General features: G+C 38.2%; 1 protein-coding gene and 1 long non-coding RNA gene across 6 annotated transcripts in view; one reads left to right on the top strand and one right to left on the bottom strand.

Annotated features, from left to right (window-relative positions):
* Positions 1 to 14,976, bottom strand: part of PRTFDC1 (phosphoribosyl transferase domain containing 1) — a 42,967-nt gene extending 27,991 nt beyond the window's left edge. For 3 of the 5 annotated variants that reach the window (XR_009485772.1, XM_059841566.1, XM_059841576.1), the window contains exons 1-3: positions 14,898 to 14,970; positions 11,203 to 11,309; positions 9,021 to 9,204 (exon numbers count right to left, since the gene is read on the bottom strand). Coding sequence is in view for 4 of the 5 variants with exons in the window: in XM_059841566.1 (XP_059697549.1) it covers positions 9,021 to 9,204; positions 11,203 to 11,309; positions 14,898 to 14,942 (336 nt within the window). In the remaining variant the exon portion in view is untranslated. Of the gene's footprint in view, positions 1 to 9,020; positions 9,205 to 11,202; positions 11,310 to 14,284; positions 14,503 to 14,897 lie in introns of those variants that run through there. The other 2 variants (XM_059841587.1, XM_059841596.1) reach the window with 2 other exon arrangements.
* Positions 14,514 to 16,852, top strand: LOC132324939 (uncharacterized). The gene is made up of 2 exons (XR_009485780.1): positions 14,514 to 14,717; positions 15,266 to 16,852. It is a non-coding gene; the product is annotated as an uncharacterized LOC132324939 (long non-coding RNA).
* The last annotated feature ends 619 nt before the right edge of the window (positions 16,853 to 17,471 follow it).

The following is a 17,471-nucleotide window of genomic DNA, read 5'->3' as shown; positions in this document are numbered from 1 at the left end:
ATACAGTATTGCTGCAAATGCCATAACTTAGTATAGCTTTGTATATTTTTGGCAGAATATGAAACAAAACATTTTACTAAACTAAACTTCAATATTTTAGGCTTTATAAGAAACCACTGCTTTACAACAAATACTGTATCCAGAGGAATCTAATTCTTTGAAAATATACACAGTTGGATGCTTCTAATAAAATCCCTTCATGCTTTGAATCTATTCTAAAAGTGACCAGTTTTGAAAACATCTATACTCTCAAATGGTAAGATTTCAGGAACCTGGATTGCTTAAAATTACCAAAGATTTAAGCTCACAAAAAAACTCCCATTCATATTAAAAAACCTTAAGAAAAAGGAACTTCAGACCTTAAACTCCATTTATACATAGTAGCAGTACCCTGTACAATATACTGTAATCCAAGACATTTATTTCCAATTAGAAGACATTTTTCAAAAGAAAACATTACAGCTTGTAAGAAAAACGTAACCCTTGGGGGCACAAATTTCTCAAAAAACATTAGAAAATACCTCTATGGAGTTCATATTAGATCTGAAATCCAAAATAATGCAGTACCAACCCACAATAGAGAAAATTTTTTTTTTTAAATTTTAAACAAGAATTCCATAGCTAAAAATCATATATCAGTATAAAGAAAGGTAATAATTAAGCTGGAAATGACAGAAAAAAATGAAAAGTATCTTAAAAAGCATGTAGTTACATGCTTTAATATGCTCCATAAATGCTTTAAAACAATACTTTGATACTTCTGAAAAGTTGTAGGACAGCTCAGTATCACTCTGCCTTCACTGCCACATCTGCTCTAGTTCTGTCCCCATGGCAATCAGGCCACTTCCTACTCAGTTCTCCCTTGGCTGAGTTGTTTGGTTCCCCCAAATCTTTCATATATGAGTCACCGACACACTTACTCATACTTTAAAAAAATTTCAGATGGTGCTAACATATTCAAGTGATGTGTAGGTGTGTTATCTGATGCATACAGTTACAAAGATCATCCTCTATAAGTAAATTTTACATTAGAGATAAATTGGATAAACTGACTGTATGATAGACTTATTATGTCCTTTCCTGAACTATGCCCACAAATTAACACCTACTTACCTTAGAAGTAGCATCTCAAGCCCCTAAGCACAAAATAAAACTGTATGTTTTATTTTAAATAAAATACTTTCTTTGAGCAAGAAATGAATTAAAGCTCTCATATCTCACAACTCTGCCATCACAGAAGCTGTAGATGTCATGTAAGTGAAAGGAGAGCATTTGCCTCCAGACCTAAGAAGTTTCAAGACCCTGACTTTCAAGTTTACCGTTTATTCCATATAGTATGACCTTCTTCAGTTTATCTTAGAACACTATGAAAACTAGCCTGGTACACAAAAATAACTAGAGTTGAAATATCCACACTCCTGATACCTTTGAGGAGCATCTCTCAGGTAAAGCAGTGAGTGAGTCTGAGGCTTGCACACATGGTAGAAAGGGTCCCTTGACTATGAGCAGACTCTTTTTCCAGCAAGAACTGTGCTGACTAAAGAATTTACTGCCCACAAGCTGTCCCCAGCTGCTTGTAAGTCTCCCTCTGGCAGGGGCTACTGAGATGCATGTGTGCATCTGGGTTGCTAAAAACAAATCTAGCAACCTCAAGCAGTCCAAACAGAAATTCTCTCGTAAGTGGTGTTATCTGGGCTGAACAGGTTGGGGAGCTCAGGAGCAGCTGAGCTGGCCAGTGTGACTGCCTGGAGGGCACTGCAGTCCCTGAGGAATGGAAACAGTCACTGTTCCAGCCAGTGCAGGTGCAATCAGAAAACAGACCTACCTCCAGTGCCTGAGTTTTCACAGCAAGCCACTGTACCTGATGTACACATTAACCTGGCAGGAGAGTTTATTCTCAAAGTGCCTGAGTTGTGCTGCTACTCTCACAACACCACCCACAATTTAACGAAAGAGACTGTCATTCTTCTCATTACATTTTTCTGAATTTCTTTTAAAATTTCATCAGCTAGTTGCAAGAATAAGCTTTTGGGATGACTTCCACTACTAGCACATTTCAGCTATTTCTCTGAAAAGTTTGAGTGTTGCTGAGGCTGATATTTTGCAGTAAGACACTGCTGTATGTTGATGTGAGGTTTTTTTTGTTTCTTTCATGAAGAATATTCTATTTTTAAACAAGTCTTAACACTTGAAAAAGGAACATTTGGACACAGTTTGGAGAACTGTGAATTGTACTATCTCCAAACACTCAATTCACAAAAAATATGATCTGTTTCCACAGTTCATCATGTTCTTAACCATCTCAGCTCTTACTAAATTTCCAAAAATAACTGAAGTATAAGAGATACAGGGAGAGCACCAATGCCTGCTTAAGATTTGGGACTGTCTTTGGCTTGGGGCACTAAAAGACCTTTTACTTACTTGTTTTAGCAGGTCTGAACATCTCATGGAACTTTCACTCAAACTTTCACTACTGCTTCAGAATGTAAATGCTATTTTATCCATCCATAGACAAAGGAGGTGCACAGAGATGAAACCCCTTTGGCAATTCAAAGAGCAGATTTCCCAAATCTCTCATCATTAGCTTGGCCATAAGACATCTCTCTGACAACACCATCTACAATCAACAAAACATATCTCTCAGAACAGCAGCAACCTTGACACTGGTAGCTTCTATGGACTAAATTATGTCATGTTTCTGATGCCCATTAGCATCTAAAACTATATCATGCTACAAAATTCTCTGTAGAGTTGTTCACTGCACTGGTGACTGCAAGACATACACCTGAAAAAGGTTAAGAGTATATTTTAGTTTTTTAATGTCTAGCACACACACAACCGCTCTCCAAATTAAATAAACCACTGACAGGAAGCTGACAGGAACTCATTCTATCAGGTAGGCTCCAATATGTAATTCTTCCATGGCTACTCAGCATCAATATGATGATGCAGTCATCAGCTAAACTGTGTGCATGAAGCAAAATAAAGGGAACTCACAACCTGCCCAAAAGAATACTTGTAAGTACAAAAACTAATGTGAATTCTCTTTCATCTCAGCATGTATATTTTTCCCAGGAGATCATAAGTTGTGTTTTCCTGTGTGACACAGCAATGAAGATAAACAATCATTGTAACACTGGTGTAGAGTCTGGGTATAGACATGAATCACTAAATGCAAGCAAGACAGTTGTTTCTTCTGCGTTGTTAAATTAATAACAGCATTTTGAGGCTACCTGCTTTTTCAGCATCAGGATTTCAACACATTTTTTTTAAATGCAAAGTTCATATTGATCTTAAAAAAGCCAAGTTACATACAGTAAAATTACACAGAATAAGAATAGGTTATTATGAAAAGTAGGACTGTACATTTTATACCACTCTGATTATAGTCTGATGCTTCATTCTGTTGAGTCTTTTAGGAATTAAGTACACTCATTTGGTGTACGAGAAGGAAAGGTGCATGGCAGAAAAAGAAATTATTTTACTGCATTTACCAAGCTTTCAACTTACTCATTATAAAATCCCTCTGTTTCCTCACTCCTACAGTAGAGAGATTTAGCAAAACTATTTACTGAGATGGCTTCATATAGCAAAAACATTCAGATTTCTACTAAACAATGCTTGTTTTGTTGCTTGTTTTCAGATTCTTGCAGCACTAATAGTCCTGTTTATGCCAAGACTAATAACCAACAATTGTAAATATGTTTCAAACAACTGGAGGCTGAAGAGGAAACAGATCATATCAATGAATATGTTTGTGAACTGAATTCAATGTAACCATTGTACATGGATTACAATTCAGCAGTCACATTTTTACATTTTTTTATTAGTTATGTTCTGGAAACCACAAATAATGTACTCATTTGAAAGAATTACATGAATTGACCAAATCCTCTGGAAGTTTCCTCTGAAGTTCATTCATATTTGGAATATCAAACACATCTCTGGGTAACATGTTCCAGTTCCTCACCAACTTCATAATAAAATTCTCCGTTCTATCTAGTCTAAACCTACCCTCTTTCAATTTAAAGGCATTTCTCCCATACAAGAGAGACTTGTAAACGTCTCTCTTCACCTTTCTTGTAAGCCCCTTATAGATACTGGCCATCTGCTCTAAGGTCTCCCCAAAGCCTTCTTTTCTCCAGGCTGAACAACCCAAGTGAATCAGTCTGTCTTCCTAGGAGAGGTGCTCCAAACCTGTGACCATGTACGTAACCTCCTCCACATGCCCTCCAACAGATCCTTGTCTTTGCTGTACAGAGGATTCCAGAGCTGGATGTAGTGCTCCAGGTGGGGTCCCAAAGTTATTCAAAATAACAGAGTTTGTTCTAACAATAGCATTTTGAAATAACAGAGATGGCTGCTCTTCTGCCACTTTAGTTCACACATATACCCAAACAAATCACAAAGGCTTAAGGAAAAGTAATAATCTCATTCCTAGTTTACCTCTCCATGGTTTTCAGTGAAAAAAGGTTATGCTACCAAGATTCACTTGTCCTTCCCCAAGATGTGAGCTTTACTATCATATGTACTCTATAAAATATAGTGAATTAGAGAGATATCTATGGATAATCATATGGGAATACTAAATATTTTACAAGAACAGGTAGCAATACACGTAGAAAGCACACTGGTCTGCCTAATAAAAGTGTATGGTGTTTCTTCTCTCTTCCATCAGTCCCTACCACCAGTTTCAACAATGACTTTTACTATGATTCCATCTCTTTTTAGCTATTCCATCAGTCCCTACCACCAGTTTCAACAATGACTCTTACTATGATTCCATCTCTTTTTAGCTATCACTCTATTTATTTTTTAGATTTCATCATCTATCCACTAAAGAAGTCTTAATCCACATGCATTTACCTTCTCTTCTGAGAGGCTGCTGAGAACTTCTAAAGAAAGTCTCCATACTTCCTCTACTTCTAAATTTTTTCAATTCCATTTAAAAATTGAGGTTTGACTTTAAGGTCCCATTTGGCATAGCCATGGAACAGGATTAGGTGATACTGTTGCATCTCCTGGTTGGGGATTAGACTTGCTAAACCAGAACATCCTCTTCTCTCTGAAGCTGTAATTCAACCTTAACTTTTCAGCTTGTCCTAAATTGTCTCTTCCATACTTAACAAAGAGAAGCTCTAATTATTGTTTATGAACAGTCTACTCTCCTGCTACAGTTCTTGTAAGTTACTTTTTTTACACTTCTTATATGTTATTTTTCCTTAAGTCTTCGTGATTTGTTTGGTTATATGTCTGGACTAAAGTGGCAGAAGAGCAGCCATCTCTGTTATTTTGAAATGACATTGTGTGTTTTTACTAAACATATCCTATTCAGACCTTCTCTTCATGACATCCACATCCTTCAATTTTTTTGTTCATTCTCTCTTTTAGTTCATCCTCAAACATTTTTTTCTTGTCTAGTCCTATCATTTAATTCAGAACACCCTAGTAAAACATCTTCCTAATGTCTGTTTTACTTCCCTCTGGATTCTTCCTAATCAGTTCTTTGATCTCCTGAAGTTATCAACATCACAAATGTATTACAGAATTTCTGGCTCCACCATCTCTCCTGCTAGGGCCACATTCTCCTAAGATGACATTCCCCAACTCAACTTCTTCCACTACTGCTTTTCATCTTTGACATCAACAAACCATGCTTCTGAACATAATTTTGAATTCTCCTTTCAAACTGAAACCCTCACCCATTTTCAACTTCAGAACTCCAATTCCCTGAGGAGGAACAATCACTCGGGGAAAAAATCAGCATGGTAAAAATTGAGTATAGTAAATTTTATTCATCCAGTTTGAAATTCAAAAATCTCTGCAGTCAATTCCACTGTTCCTGACTTATATTAAAATCCAATATCTTAGAACCTAATATCTAAAAAGCTGCTAAATTCTATCTGAATATCTAAAAAGCTGCTAAATTCTATCAGTTCTCATGTCAGTGTTGCCAGAATACAGTGTTTTCCCCTAAAACTTGGCCCGCATCTCTCTACATATTCATCATATCTCCCATGAGGACTATTGTAGTGCTTCTTGCTCTACCTACTGTACTTCTTGCCTTGCTACTCTTGAGTTCACTCAAAAATGCATATATTTTATCTTCTCTGCCTCTTAAAACTCAGAGCTGCTGCTTTTCAGTCAGATTTCCATCTGGAAAATTGACTATCTACTTCCTGACTTTTATCCTTAACTCCACATGACGCTTCCTATCTGTTTACTCCTGAAATCATATTTTCTAACTGTTATCTTGGTGCTTTCTTTTAATCTGCTCCTTGTAAAATACAGGAAAGTTTCTCACAAAAATGTAAAAATATTCAGGCACATATGACAATATTTTGCAAACCAGATAAAACCATCCTGATTATGGCAGTACAAGTAGCCACTCATCTCATTAATATCCAGAGAATCTAAATGTACTATGCTTTTTTTTTTTAATAGATTCATTTGCAGGAGGAAATCTTACAAAGAAGATTCATGCCCAGCTTTCAACTACTTAATATGAAAGCAAATCCTAACATATTAATTAAGTATAAATTCTGAAGTCTAAATTCTGTAACATCATGACAGGTTTGAAAAACAAAGAGCCATATAAAACCACTCATATTTGCAATCTCCTTTTCCTGTAATTGTGTCTGTATGCCAAACAGCAAAGTACAGCAATTTCCACTGATACCTGGTAATTAAGGGGTACTTTCACTGGTGCCAAGATCTGACTCTGGGTCATAATTACAGCCCATTTTTGCTATCCTTTCTCGTTAAACCAAGAAATCCCACTTTGAATTACAGCCCCTAAAAATCAACTAACCTTTCAATATTGAAGCTGGAATGAGACAATACAAAAATCCCATGAGTTTGAGCTGAAATTAGTTGCTGGATTTAAACAGCTGGAGGGGGGAAGGGAGACATATCTGAAGGAAGCATATTGAGAGCAGCAGGACTCCCTTCAGGAGAGAAAGAGAGAACAGTTAGTAAAAGGAATCAGGATAAATAATGTGAGAAGAACAGTGTGTGTAAAATGAAAAAGGGATAAAAAGAGAGGGCAATAATAAGTCTTACTAGAAAGTGGAACAGAAAACACAGAGGAGAACAAAGGAGTGGAACTGGTGATGCTCCAAGATTTTAAGTTGAGTCTTATCTCTAAAGCTGTAATTGTTGCCTCTGATTAAAGTGTAAAACACTGAGAAAGACATGTTATTACAGAATAAACTAACATGGAGATTTGGGAGTTTTGTGTAAGGCTGGGATAAAGAGTCACCCAGACTAGGTACAGTGAGTTCCTCAAGTGATCCGAGCCCAGCTATGCTGACAAGAGGACATTCTCCAAAACCTGCAATTGCATGGGACACAACAGTAACTCAAGATGCAAAGGATACTGGTGCTTTAGTCAGCATTACATTTATGCATATCTCAGGGACTGCATCTACCAATATTAATGTAATTTCAAGTTTCTACTGCAGTGTCCTTCAGCTTCTCAGACCAGACAGGTATCAAGCACTGATCCAAGCACTAAATCAAGGACCGCTTCCTCCTCTAAATACATGACACCTGTTTGGAAGTACATACAAGAAAAAAGAATGTATTTTCAAAAATGCAGATGCAGGCACTAGTTCTTGGGAAGGTGCTACCTTTCTGACAGCATGAGGCTAGGACCCAAAATATGCACAGCCACTAAATGCTAAGATTTATCTAAGACTTAGTATTGGTTATTGCCCCCTTGCACAACAAGATTCTTAGCGCTGTTTCAGCTTGATATAACATGCTTTTACATTATTTCCTAAGCTAAAGAGGTGAAAATTTACACACTTTTGCAGTACACATCTCCTGCTGCTCAATGAGTATGGGTTAGTATGGCTAGTAAGATTTGACCCCAAGGAAAGAAATTTTAGAACTAGGATATCTTCATACTGGATAAGAGATAACTCTGTAGGAAAAACACGTGCATTACCTACATGCCACATGCAAAATAATACCCAATTTAAGTAATTCCTCTATTTTTTCAGCAGTATTACTGAAGTGCTATTTTAACTACGCAAAAAAAATGAGTAAAATTTCCATGGGCCTTTATGTGAGATATTATGTAACATTATAATTTATTACTTACTTCTGTAATGCTGCTGAATACCTAGAAAATGCATAATATTAGTATTTCACATGTGCTTCATAGAACTAATTCTTGAAACTGAAGTCCTAGGACCAAAATCCTAACCAAATGGCTATAAAATGTTCTCATTCATGTTTTTTCCCACACTGAAAAAGTCAGACGAGATCTGTGAAAGCTAGGAAAATTTTATAGTCACTGGGGTCAGAAGAAAATGCCAGCCAACAAACTGTGGAAAGGATATAGAGTTATTGTGGGAACTACTGGACATAGCAAGTTGCATTTCTGCAAGACACCTTATTATCACTCTGTTTATTTAGTGTACTTCCTCAGACACTTCTGAGTGACATTATCATATCCTCAGTGACACAGATGAATTATTATTGCATAATTTCCTCTGAAGATAGCAGGAAGGTTTGATGATTCCTTCAACACTGGATTTGATTGAATGGCTTGTTGCATTTTCTTGTAGAACACTATCATCATCTGGTGGTATACTTTGCTGCTATGTAAACTGCATGCTATGAAGATGAAAGCATTTCATTTACTTAGCACTAAACATTTAGAAGAAGACATAGATTTACCACCTTGCAGTTATGCCAAACTATGTGGGGGTGGAAAATGCAGAAACATGAAATTAACTTGACAGAACTGCTAAGGATTTTGAGAACAAACAAGTGCTGACATTTTACATGAATTAAATTTCTCTGTCCAGAAGTAAAAGACAGACTAAATAAAACAATATTCTCATTCATACTATCTACAAAGATAAAAAAAAAAAACCTCACAGGTTTTTCAAACAAAAATATTTTTCACGAAGTTTTTCTTATAATTGGAGGTAGAGATCTCACATGCAAAAGTCAGCTATTTATTATGCCATTCAACCAGAATCTCCATAAATCAGTTGTTGACTTACGTGGTAACTTTTCAGTCTAACAAAATCGACTTTCATAGAGATGAACCTTTCTGAATTTCTGCTAAGATTTTTAATGTGCTCCACAAGATCAGCACAGAACTTGTAGCCACCTTTGAGGACACAGAGAACCACAATATCATTGTCTCCAATGTCTTGCATAATATCTTTTGCCAGTCGTTCTGTCCTGGGCAAAAAAAAATTAAGAGATAAAGTAACTTTAGATGCAGATGCTCTAAGTTCATGGTATGCTTTACAAACACTATGCTGAGTACAAAGCTTGACTGGATTGCTTAAGAAGCCTGACTCCACAGAATCACAGCATGATTTAGGTTGGAAAAGACCTTCAAGATCATCAAGCCCAACCCTCTGACTGACCACCACCATGTCAGCTAGATCATAACAGTAAGTGCCATGTCCAGTCATTTCTTGAACACCTCCAGGAATGGTGACTCTACCACCTTCCAGGACAGTCCATTCCAATGCTTGTCTGGGTTTGCATCTAGCTCACAGATGGCAGATCCAAACAGAGAGAGTGATGGATGCAAGATGCAAAGCACTTGAATCTAAGTTAACCTTAGATGCATAAATTTAAGTTAAATTTAACTAACCATTTAAATTAACCTCAAATACATAAATTCCCCAGCTATACAAATGGGACCTACACATCTCAGCATACTTTGGGCTCATAAATATGTAAGAGACTTGAGAGAAAAGAATGTGAACTAGCCTTCCATTTTACCTCACAGGAATTATCACTAAAAAATATACCTGTACAAACCCCTAACTTGTTATGTTAGTTACTGCACAAGAGCAACAAATTAAGTGAAAGATAGGGAAACTTTCATGCTGATTGGCTTTGGAAGATGCTACCCTTACAGTTTTAATAAAAATATACATAAAAACTAAAAAGAAATAGAGCATCAGTGAAAAGCTTATAAAGAGAGTATATTATCACTATTCTGTACAGCTCACTGCTTTATACAGCAGAAATGAAGAGTGCAAAGAGCTTCAGTGACTTGTTCAAGGTCACACACAGGCAAATAATCGAGCGAATGCTCCAGTGAGCCACGAACTGTGGGGTTCCCAACCAAACCTATCCTCTCTGACAATTCTGCATGGCAAACACAATATGGCAGATGACTGGAAACAAAAGATACACATTTCTGCCATGCAATGCTACATATATTTTCAACATAAAAATAATAAATATTAATCTTAATAATAAATGTAAATAATAAATATTAACTTTAAAGATAGCATTTCTAGACCCCCAATAGGGTACTGGGTCATTTCTAGATGTTATGAAGCATCAACAGAAAACTTAACAATGTTGTTTAATGTTTTGAGGAAAAACAGTTCAGTGCACTATACTCTGGAAACACACTGGAAAATTCTTTGATAGCTCTCTGAATTAGATTAGTAGCTTCAATGAAAATGGACTTGTCAACAGGATGCAATTTATTAAATAATCCTATCATTTATCCCATGTATTTTATTACATTTTCCAGGTTTGGTTGGTTTTATTCTTTCTCTACCAACTGTAATACAAAAATAATTTGCCCCTACATAAGTACATTGATTGAACTTCAATGAAATCTGTGCATGGAGCAGAGAAGAATACGCTCTAGACTGAAGATAAGTATAAGAAACAGCTGTTGCTTAATCTCCACATCTTTTATTTTTAATGCTGTAGTAAATTCCATATAGCAATCATTAGTACATTTTGTTATATAAGAAATAGAAGATACTAGAAATATTAGATCATCTCACTTGATCAGAAATATATAGTTCCTTTTATTGTTGTAAGAATGAGGATCACTTACTTTACTGAAGATTAATAAAGCAGTCTTTTATCATCTTTTATCAAGTCTGAGAAGGGGGAAAACCTCTTATTAAGAAACATTTCTTTGATGAATTTTCATTTTTTATATTGTTTCTCAGATTGTTTGCAGCTGAAATTTCCAGGAATTCCAAAGACCACTTTGTATGTTAAAAGTATAGGAACTCCAGCACAGACAAAAATGTACTAATGTCAATTTCCAAATAAAAATATCCAAGTTTTTAACTTCTAATATTTTGGGACAAAGATCATACATGCACTGTATAGGGATGACAACCTTTATAAAAAAGAATAATACTACTGACCAAACAATTTATTTAGTAACATTCAAGCTACACATACCTGTCAACAATAATGCCATGAGGAATGAGCACATATTCCAGGTCACCATAGTAGTGCTGAGGATAAGTGAACAAATCCAGACTGTATCCAGGCCAATTGTCTGAAATCTGAATATCAAACAGTACTGTCAAGAAAACTTCATGGTGTTTGACATTATCTAAATGATACAGAATCAGCACTCTAGTACACTCTGTTGGATGAACTTGTTGTGTGCCATACTTTCTTCCAGTTACAATTTACTATTTAGCTTTTCCCATTAATTATTTTGCTTCTCAGTATAACTCAGAAAACAAATGCTACAGTTTTTTATCCACAGAATGTGGGAAATGTCACCTGAAATTACAAACAACTAGACAGACAAAGGAAATATTTAATACTAAACTAGTGGCAAAAGTAAGTTTATAAGTATTTTTAAACTCAAAGTGCAAATATAATATTGCCAGCAAGAAGGGATTTTCCAATGGGAGATTCAATTGGTGGAATTAAAAGTCATAAAATTCTATATTAAAATTGTACATTTCTAGTTTAGAATTACTTAAATCATAAATAAATAGATAAGTATTCTACAGATGAAACAGTACATACATTTATGCGGTTCATGGATGATATCTGTACAAATCAGTGAAAAACTGTACTTTTTGCCAAAGGTGAGGTTCTTAATTTAGATGTCATCAACGATAAGTGATTGCAAAATGTTTGCATCTCACCTCACTATGAAACTGGTCTGTAAATCCACACATTTACAGAAAAATATTTTACAGCCTAAATATACATTGGTTTTGTAAGTATCAGAATACAGAGATTAGATCTTACAACATACAATGGTGGTAGAGATTAAGAGGGTCAAAAATTAGCCAATGATTGAAGGCTTCAGAAAGCTACGAAATGCAGAGTCTCCACCACAAAAACTAAACTAACTCCAAAACAAACATTTTCCCTATTCCTTATGAAAGACAAGACCTGCAGGTTCACAAGGTACCTTGAAATCATTAGAAAGCTTTGCTTCAATACTGGTTCAAGATAAAAAGCAACACCTAATAGGTTTTCCCTACAATCATATACCTCAAGTCACACATTGTCTTTCTACAGCTCGGCTACAGGAATCTTGCATACAAGCAGAAATGGTGACAAACTTGCCATTGTGCAGTGCATGTCTTATTAGCAGTTTTGCTACAGATAGTCTTTAAAGGACCATCACTGAAACCTCTGCTTACCATTTTATTGTAGAGCAATAAATGGTTTCTCACAATTTTGGCTAAGATAACATATTTGATGCCAAGCTGTTCCTCCACATCCCCTCTTCTTTAACTCAGACACAGCCTGCCTCATGCTGTACTGAAACACTGTCCTGCCTTGTGGATTTTGTGTTGCTTGGGGGCTTTTTTTGCATATTCATTGACAGCTACAGGCACCTCGACTGGCATGTTTTCCTAACTCTACCCAAAAATTTCTGCATCAAAAAAGTTATTTGTTGGCAATTGCTACTGAATATTTGCCCATGAAGGGCATGACTGGGAGATAACTGGAATCAATGAAAGCTTTTCCCCTGACTTACACAAGCCTTGAAACTTCACAAAAGAAAAAAAGTTACTTAGTTGTGTTCCTCATTTCCATAGAAACGGGAGATTATAAATATCCTCCTTGGCAAGGTTTTTAATTAGAGCAAATCTTGTCCCAGAAACACTGCTGCAGTCAACCTGCAAAGACTATTGTCCCATCTACTTTTTCAGTGCATGGGGGGGCTGAAACTTTTGAAACATTTTTTAGTAATGAACGGCCAATTCAAAAGCATTTTAATGCAAACTGAAACAATTTCATTAAGTGCTACAAACACCCACTAGCAACCCCTGTCAGTGTTGCTTACTTCTGCATTCTTGTCAAATTGCATGGTTTCAGTGTGATGCAGATGAAATTAAATGGACAGAAGCTGCTTTAGAATTCATACAAACCAATAACTTTTACTTAGGTTACATTAAGTCCTTTATAAAACAGGATCAGGATAAAATTTTGATTCTCCCATTTATCCTTTCTGGCTCTCCAGAATAGCAGAACATCAACAGTGTAACACTACAACAATATTGAAGTTCTAGTTTACAAGGGCTTGCTGGCATTTGACAACTAAGATGAAATTCATGTGTGCTTTCAAATTAATTATTTGTCTGATATAATAAGCCTATTTCATATTCTTCTTTCTTTTAAACTGGCTCTTCCCAACAAGTCTAAGAAATTCTCATTTATCCTAAAGCTATACACAGCATTATGCTATAAGACAAATTTCAAGTAACTGTAAATTCTTATGACTATTCTGTTTGAGAATTTAAAAGGCCTTTGAAAATATGAAGGAAAAAAATCATATTGTTTCAGAAAGAAAACAGTGTTCAACTGGATAAGTAAGTATATATTCTAAATACATGGCATACTTGTGTGTAAAAAAATTCCTACAGCGAAAGAAAGACCTACTTTTCAAGTTCAGGCTTTGCACATTTGAATAGCCCAGCAGATATTCTTCAGTAAGTCTTTAAAAAGTTGATGTGAATGGATACAAAAAGGAATACAAATACATGGCAATATCCAAAAGTGTTCCCCTGAGGCCTAAGAGACAAGCTGAAGACATTCAATTGCAACACCTTTAGAAGAATGTTGCTTGTTTTCTTGTCTGGCAAAGTGAGCACAGGTGAGTTTTGAGCTCAATCCTCAGCTCCAAGCAGCATGAAGCAAAGTCCAGCTTTTGTAACTTAAACACTGCTGCACTGGGCTTACTGCTGGTTGGGTTTTTGGGGTGTTGAGCAGAAAAAAATAAACCAGTGCAGCAGAACATGGTCAGACACATTCATGTCCTTCTTTGGAATAACCTCCTGTTGCTTGATGATATGCACAGTAACCCACTTAAGGAATGTCATTTATTGCACAGGTGTCAGGGGATGTGGTTGATGTGTGGTGTGCGGACAGGTCCTTTAGAAAGCGGATGCAGGGGATGCTGGAGTGGACAGTGTGACCACGGTCGGCCCTGGGCCATGATCTGGGCAGCTGACCCGTGAACTTTCTGTTAAAATCCTAATGCCACATTAAAATAAGAACATACCTAAGGTGGTGGCAGTGATGGCATTTGCTTCACAGGAGAAACTGGGGTGTCTATCAGAATAAGGATCACATTCCTTCATTTTTGCACCATTTATCCATCCCTACAGGCACTCCAAACGCACTGCCGAGGCTCGGGCTGTCTCCCACCCCAGCAGAACACGGGCAGCCCAACCCTCTCTCACGGCGCCCGCAGACCCCCTGGGGCCTCCCAGAGTTCCGGTGGGAGAAAGACACCTCGGGATGTCTGAGGATCCTCATCCCCGTAACTCAAGGAGCCTGGGGAAGCACAGCCACGGCCACAGGAGCCGCTCGGGGTGGTACCGAACCGTGTTTTCACGGCGGAAGCCAAAGGCGCGGTTCAGCCCAACACGCCCGTCCCCCTCCGGCAGCCGCAGTGGGGCCGGGGCCGGCGGGCGTGGCGGGACCGGCGCAGGGTGAGGGGACGCGGCCCAAGCGCCGGCCGAGGGGCCCGGAGGAAGCGGGGGAAGGGGAGGGCGCGGGGGTTCACCACAAAGCACCGGGGAGCTTCGGGGAAGGGGACCGGGGACCGGGGAGGCACCGCGGCCGGCGAGGGGCGTGGAGCCGGGCCGGGCCGTGCCGCGCTCCGCATTTACCACAACGCCGCGGCCTCCAGCGCTGCTCCCGCCCTGCCCGGCCATGTTCCTGCGCGCGCCCGCCCGCCCGGGGGGCTGCGGCGGGGCGGGGCCGCGGCGGGGCCAGCGCGGCGGCGGCGGTGCGGGGTGCGGGTTGCGGGATGCAGGGTGCAGGATGGGCGGTGCCGGGTGCGGGATGCAGGATGGGCAATGCGGGATGCAGGATGGGCAATGCGGGGTGCGGGATGGAATCTGTGCAGGCATAGGTGCGGTCGAAATGATGGAAAGGCTTGGGCAGGGCTGGCCAAGGGGCCTGGCCTGGGTTGGTGGGTAATATTAAGCTGGTGTGGTTTAAACTGCCGTTTTAACTGGTTTTTCTTATACTCCAGGGAAGAGAAAATGAAATTTCCAACAGTTCAGTAATCATGCTTTGCATCTTCGCTGTCTTCTTGAGTTGCTGCTCCTTCCCACCACCGTACACATGTTGGGGCAGGCTGTGTCTTCTACTGCCACCAGCCCATGCCCATGTTGCCTATGCTCTCTGTGCAGCTGGAGATAACAGATCAGGCACCAGGAACAGTGCAGCTCTCTGCCACTCCCTTCCAATTCTGTTAAAATTATTATTAATATTTACTTTCACTGCCTTACAGATCAGAAGGAGCTTGGTTTTTTCTTGGCTTATTCTGATCATTGCATACCTTTACTTTCCCATATAAGAAGTTCAAATTTGGACTTGCTCCATCCTTTTTGTGTCCTGTCTTTTGTGGAAAATGGTAGCAAGCCTCTCTGCCTGCCCACTGTGGATAAAAATAGAGCTTTTCACTTTCTTAACATTGAAAGTTGTAGTATTGTCCACAAGGGTCCCAGGATGAGGGAAGAGATGAGAAAGTTGACTCCATGTTTCAGAAAGCTCGATTTATTATTTTATGATAGAAAATATATTAAAACTATACTAAAAGAATAGAGAGAAAGGATTTCATCAGAAGGCTAAGCTAAGAATAGAAAAGGAATGAATAACAAAGGTTTGTCCCTGACCGAGACAGTCTGGGCAGGTGAACTGTGATTGGCCCTTAATTCCAAACAACCGGATGAGACCAATCACAGATTCCCCCTGTTGCATTCCACAGCAGCAGATAAGAATTGTTTACAGTTTGTTCCTGAGGCCTCTCAGCTTCTCAGGAGGGAAAAATCCTAAGGAAAGGATTTTTCATAAAACATGTTGGTGACAGAAAGTTGTTTATAATTTCTAATATCAATATGTCAAATACACAGCTGGTAGAATTCTGCCATTCCTATACTAGAAAATATTAAAGGAAAAAAAAGTTGGTTTTAGGGGAAACCTAGGCGTAGTGAAATATTCTAAGTGCTACCCGCGGGGCTCTCACCAACCAAGTATGAAACATTTCAAGTTGGAACTCTGCTATTCTAGAATGTGGTCAATGTCACTTCTGGATACAACAGATGGATCCAGGGAGCAGTTATGGGTATGTCTACACAGGGAGTTTGGTCTCCAATGTGGACTAGTTTTCAGGTGCATCCCGTTAATGCACTTACATTAGAACTGATAGGACAATTCTTGGGAATCTGGTGTTAAGAATCCTTCTATAAATCACTAATTAAAATCTGGTGAAGTACTAGAGTAGTTGAAGATTTTCTTGTGATAAATGCTTTGTTTCTTATATGAAGCCAGGGTTTTTGATGAATTAAAGAACTATTCTTTAAAGATTTATTGCTACAACAGACAGGATGTCTGAAAGAACAAAAGACAAGGTTTACAAAGTGTCAGAAGTCCACTCCAGAATATATCTGCCTCAAAGTGGTGCCTGTATATCAAGACTCAAGTGTACTAAGAAAAAATAGTTCCTGTTCACAGTGCTGTAAAATAATAAGTAGTGAATCTGATAAACAGCATATGCAGACTTGTACAAACCTACATAAATCAAATAAAAATTTTCATAATGGACAAAATCCCTAAATAGATTTGCATTTCAATTCCATGTCAACGTTTCATACAACTATTGAGAAAGAAAGTTTAATATTTGATCTCATCTTTGGGTTAAATGCTCCTGATACATATCCACACTTTTCAGGATTTGAAGACTCTCCTTGTCTGGAAGAATGCCTCCTAAAGCCCATATTTGCCCTAAAGCTAGCACAGTCAGAATAAGTTACCACCAAGTTACCAGTGAAGCTGCTGTTGCATTTATGTCACAGTGCTGAACCCTGTGGATCTGAAGCTATTTAGTTTACAGCTAGAAACTCAAATCAGTTCTGCCACTGCTATATGGGGACAGTTTTCTTCTACCTTTCAGACTATTTGGGTTACTGTTATCAGAGCTTTCTGTATTTTTTAACCATCTTCTTTATCAGACTACTGCAATATGAGGGATTGTTCTGACTGACTACAGACAGAAGATTAATGCTTTGAAAAGCATTAACATGAGCAGGACACTAAAAAATAAATTCCACCAGCATTGTGCTGGAAAACTTAAGCAGGAGATGTTTGTTCTTCCCATCAAGATTGGGTGACTGTGTTTGTCGAGTCTTTGTTTTGATGTTGTTATCTTCCAGCAATTTTACAGGGCACGCTTAAGA

The sequence above is a fragment of the Haemorhous mexicanus genome, chromosome 1, assembly GCF_027477595.1.
Source record: "Haemorhous mexicanus isolate bHaeMex1 chromosome 1, bHaeMex1.pri, whole genome shotgun sequence".
Lineage (NCBI taxonomy): Eukaryota > Metazoa > Chordata > Aves > Passeriformes > Fringillidae > Haemorhous > Haemorhous mexicanus.
Note: the sequence above shows the minus strand (reverse complement) of the source record. Positions and strands in the feature narration are given on the sequence as shown.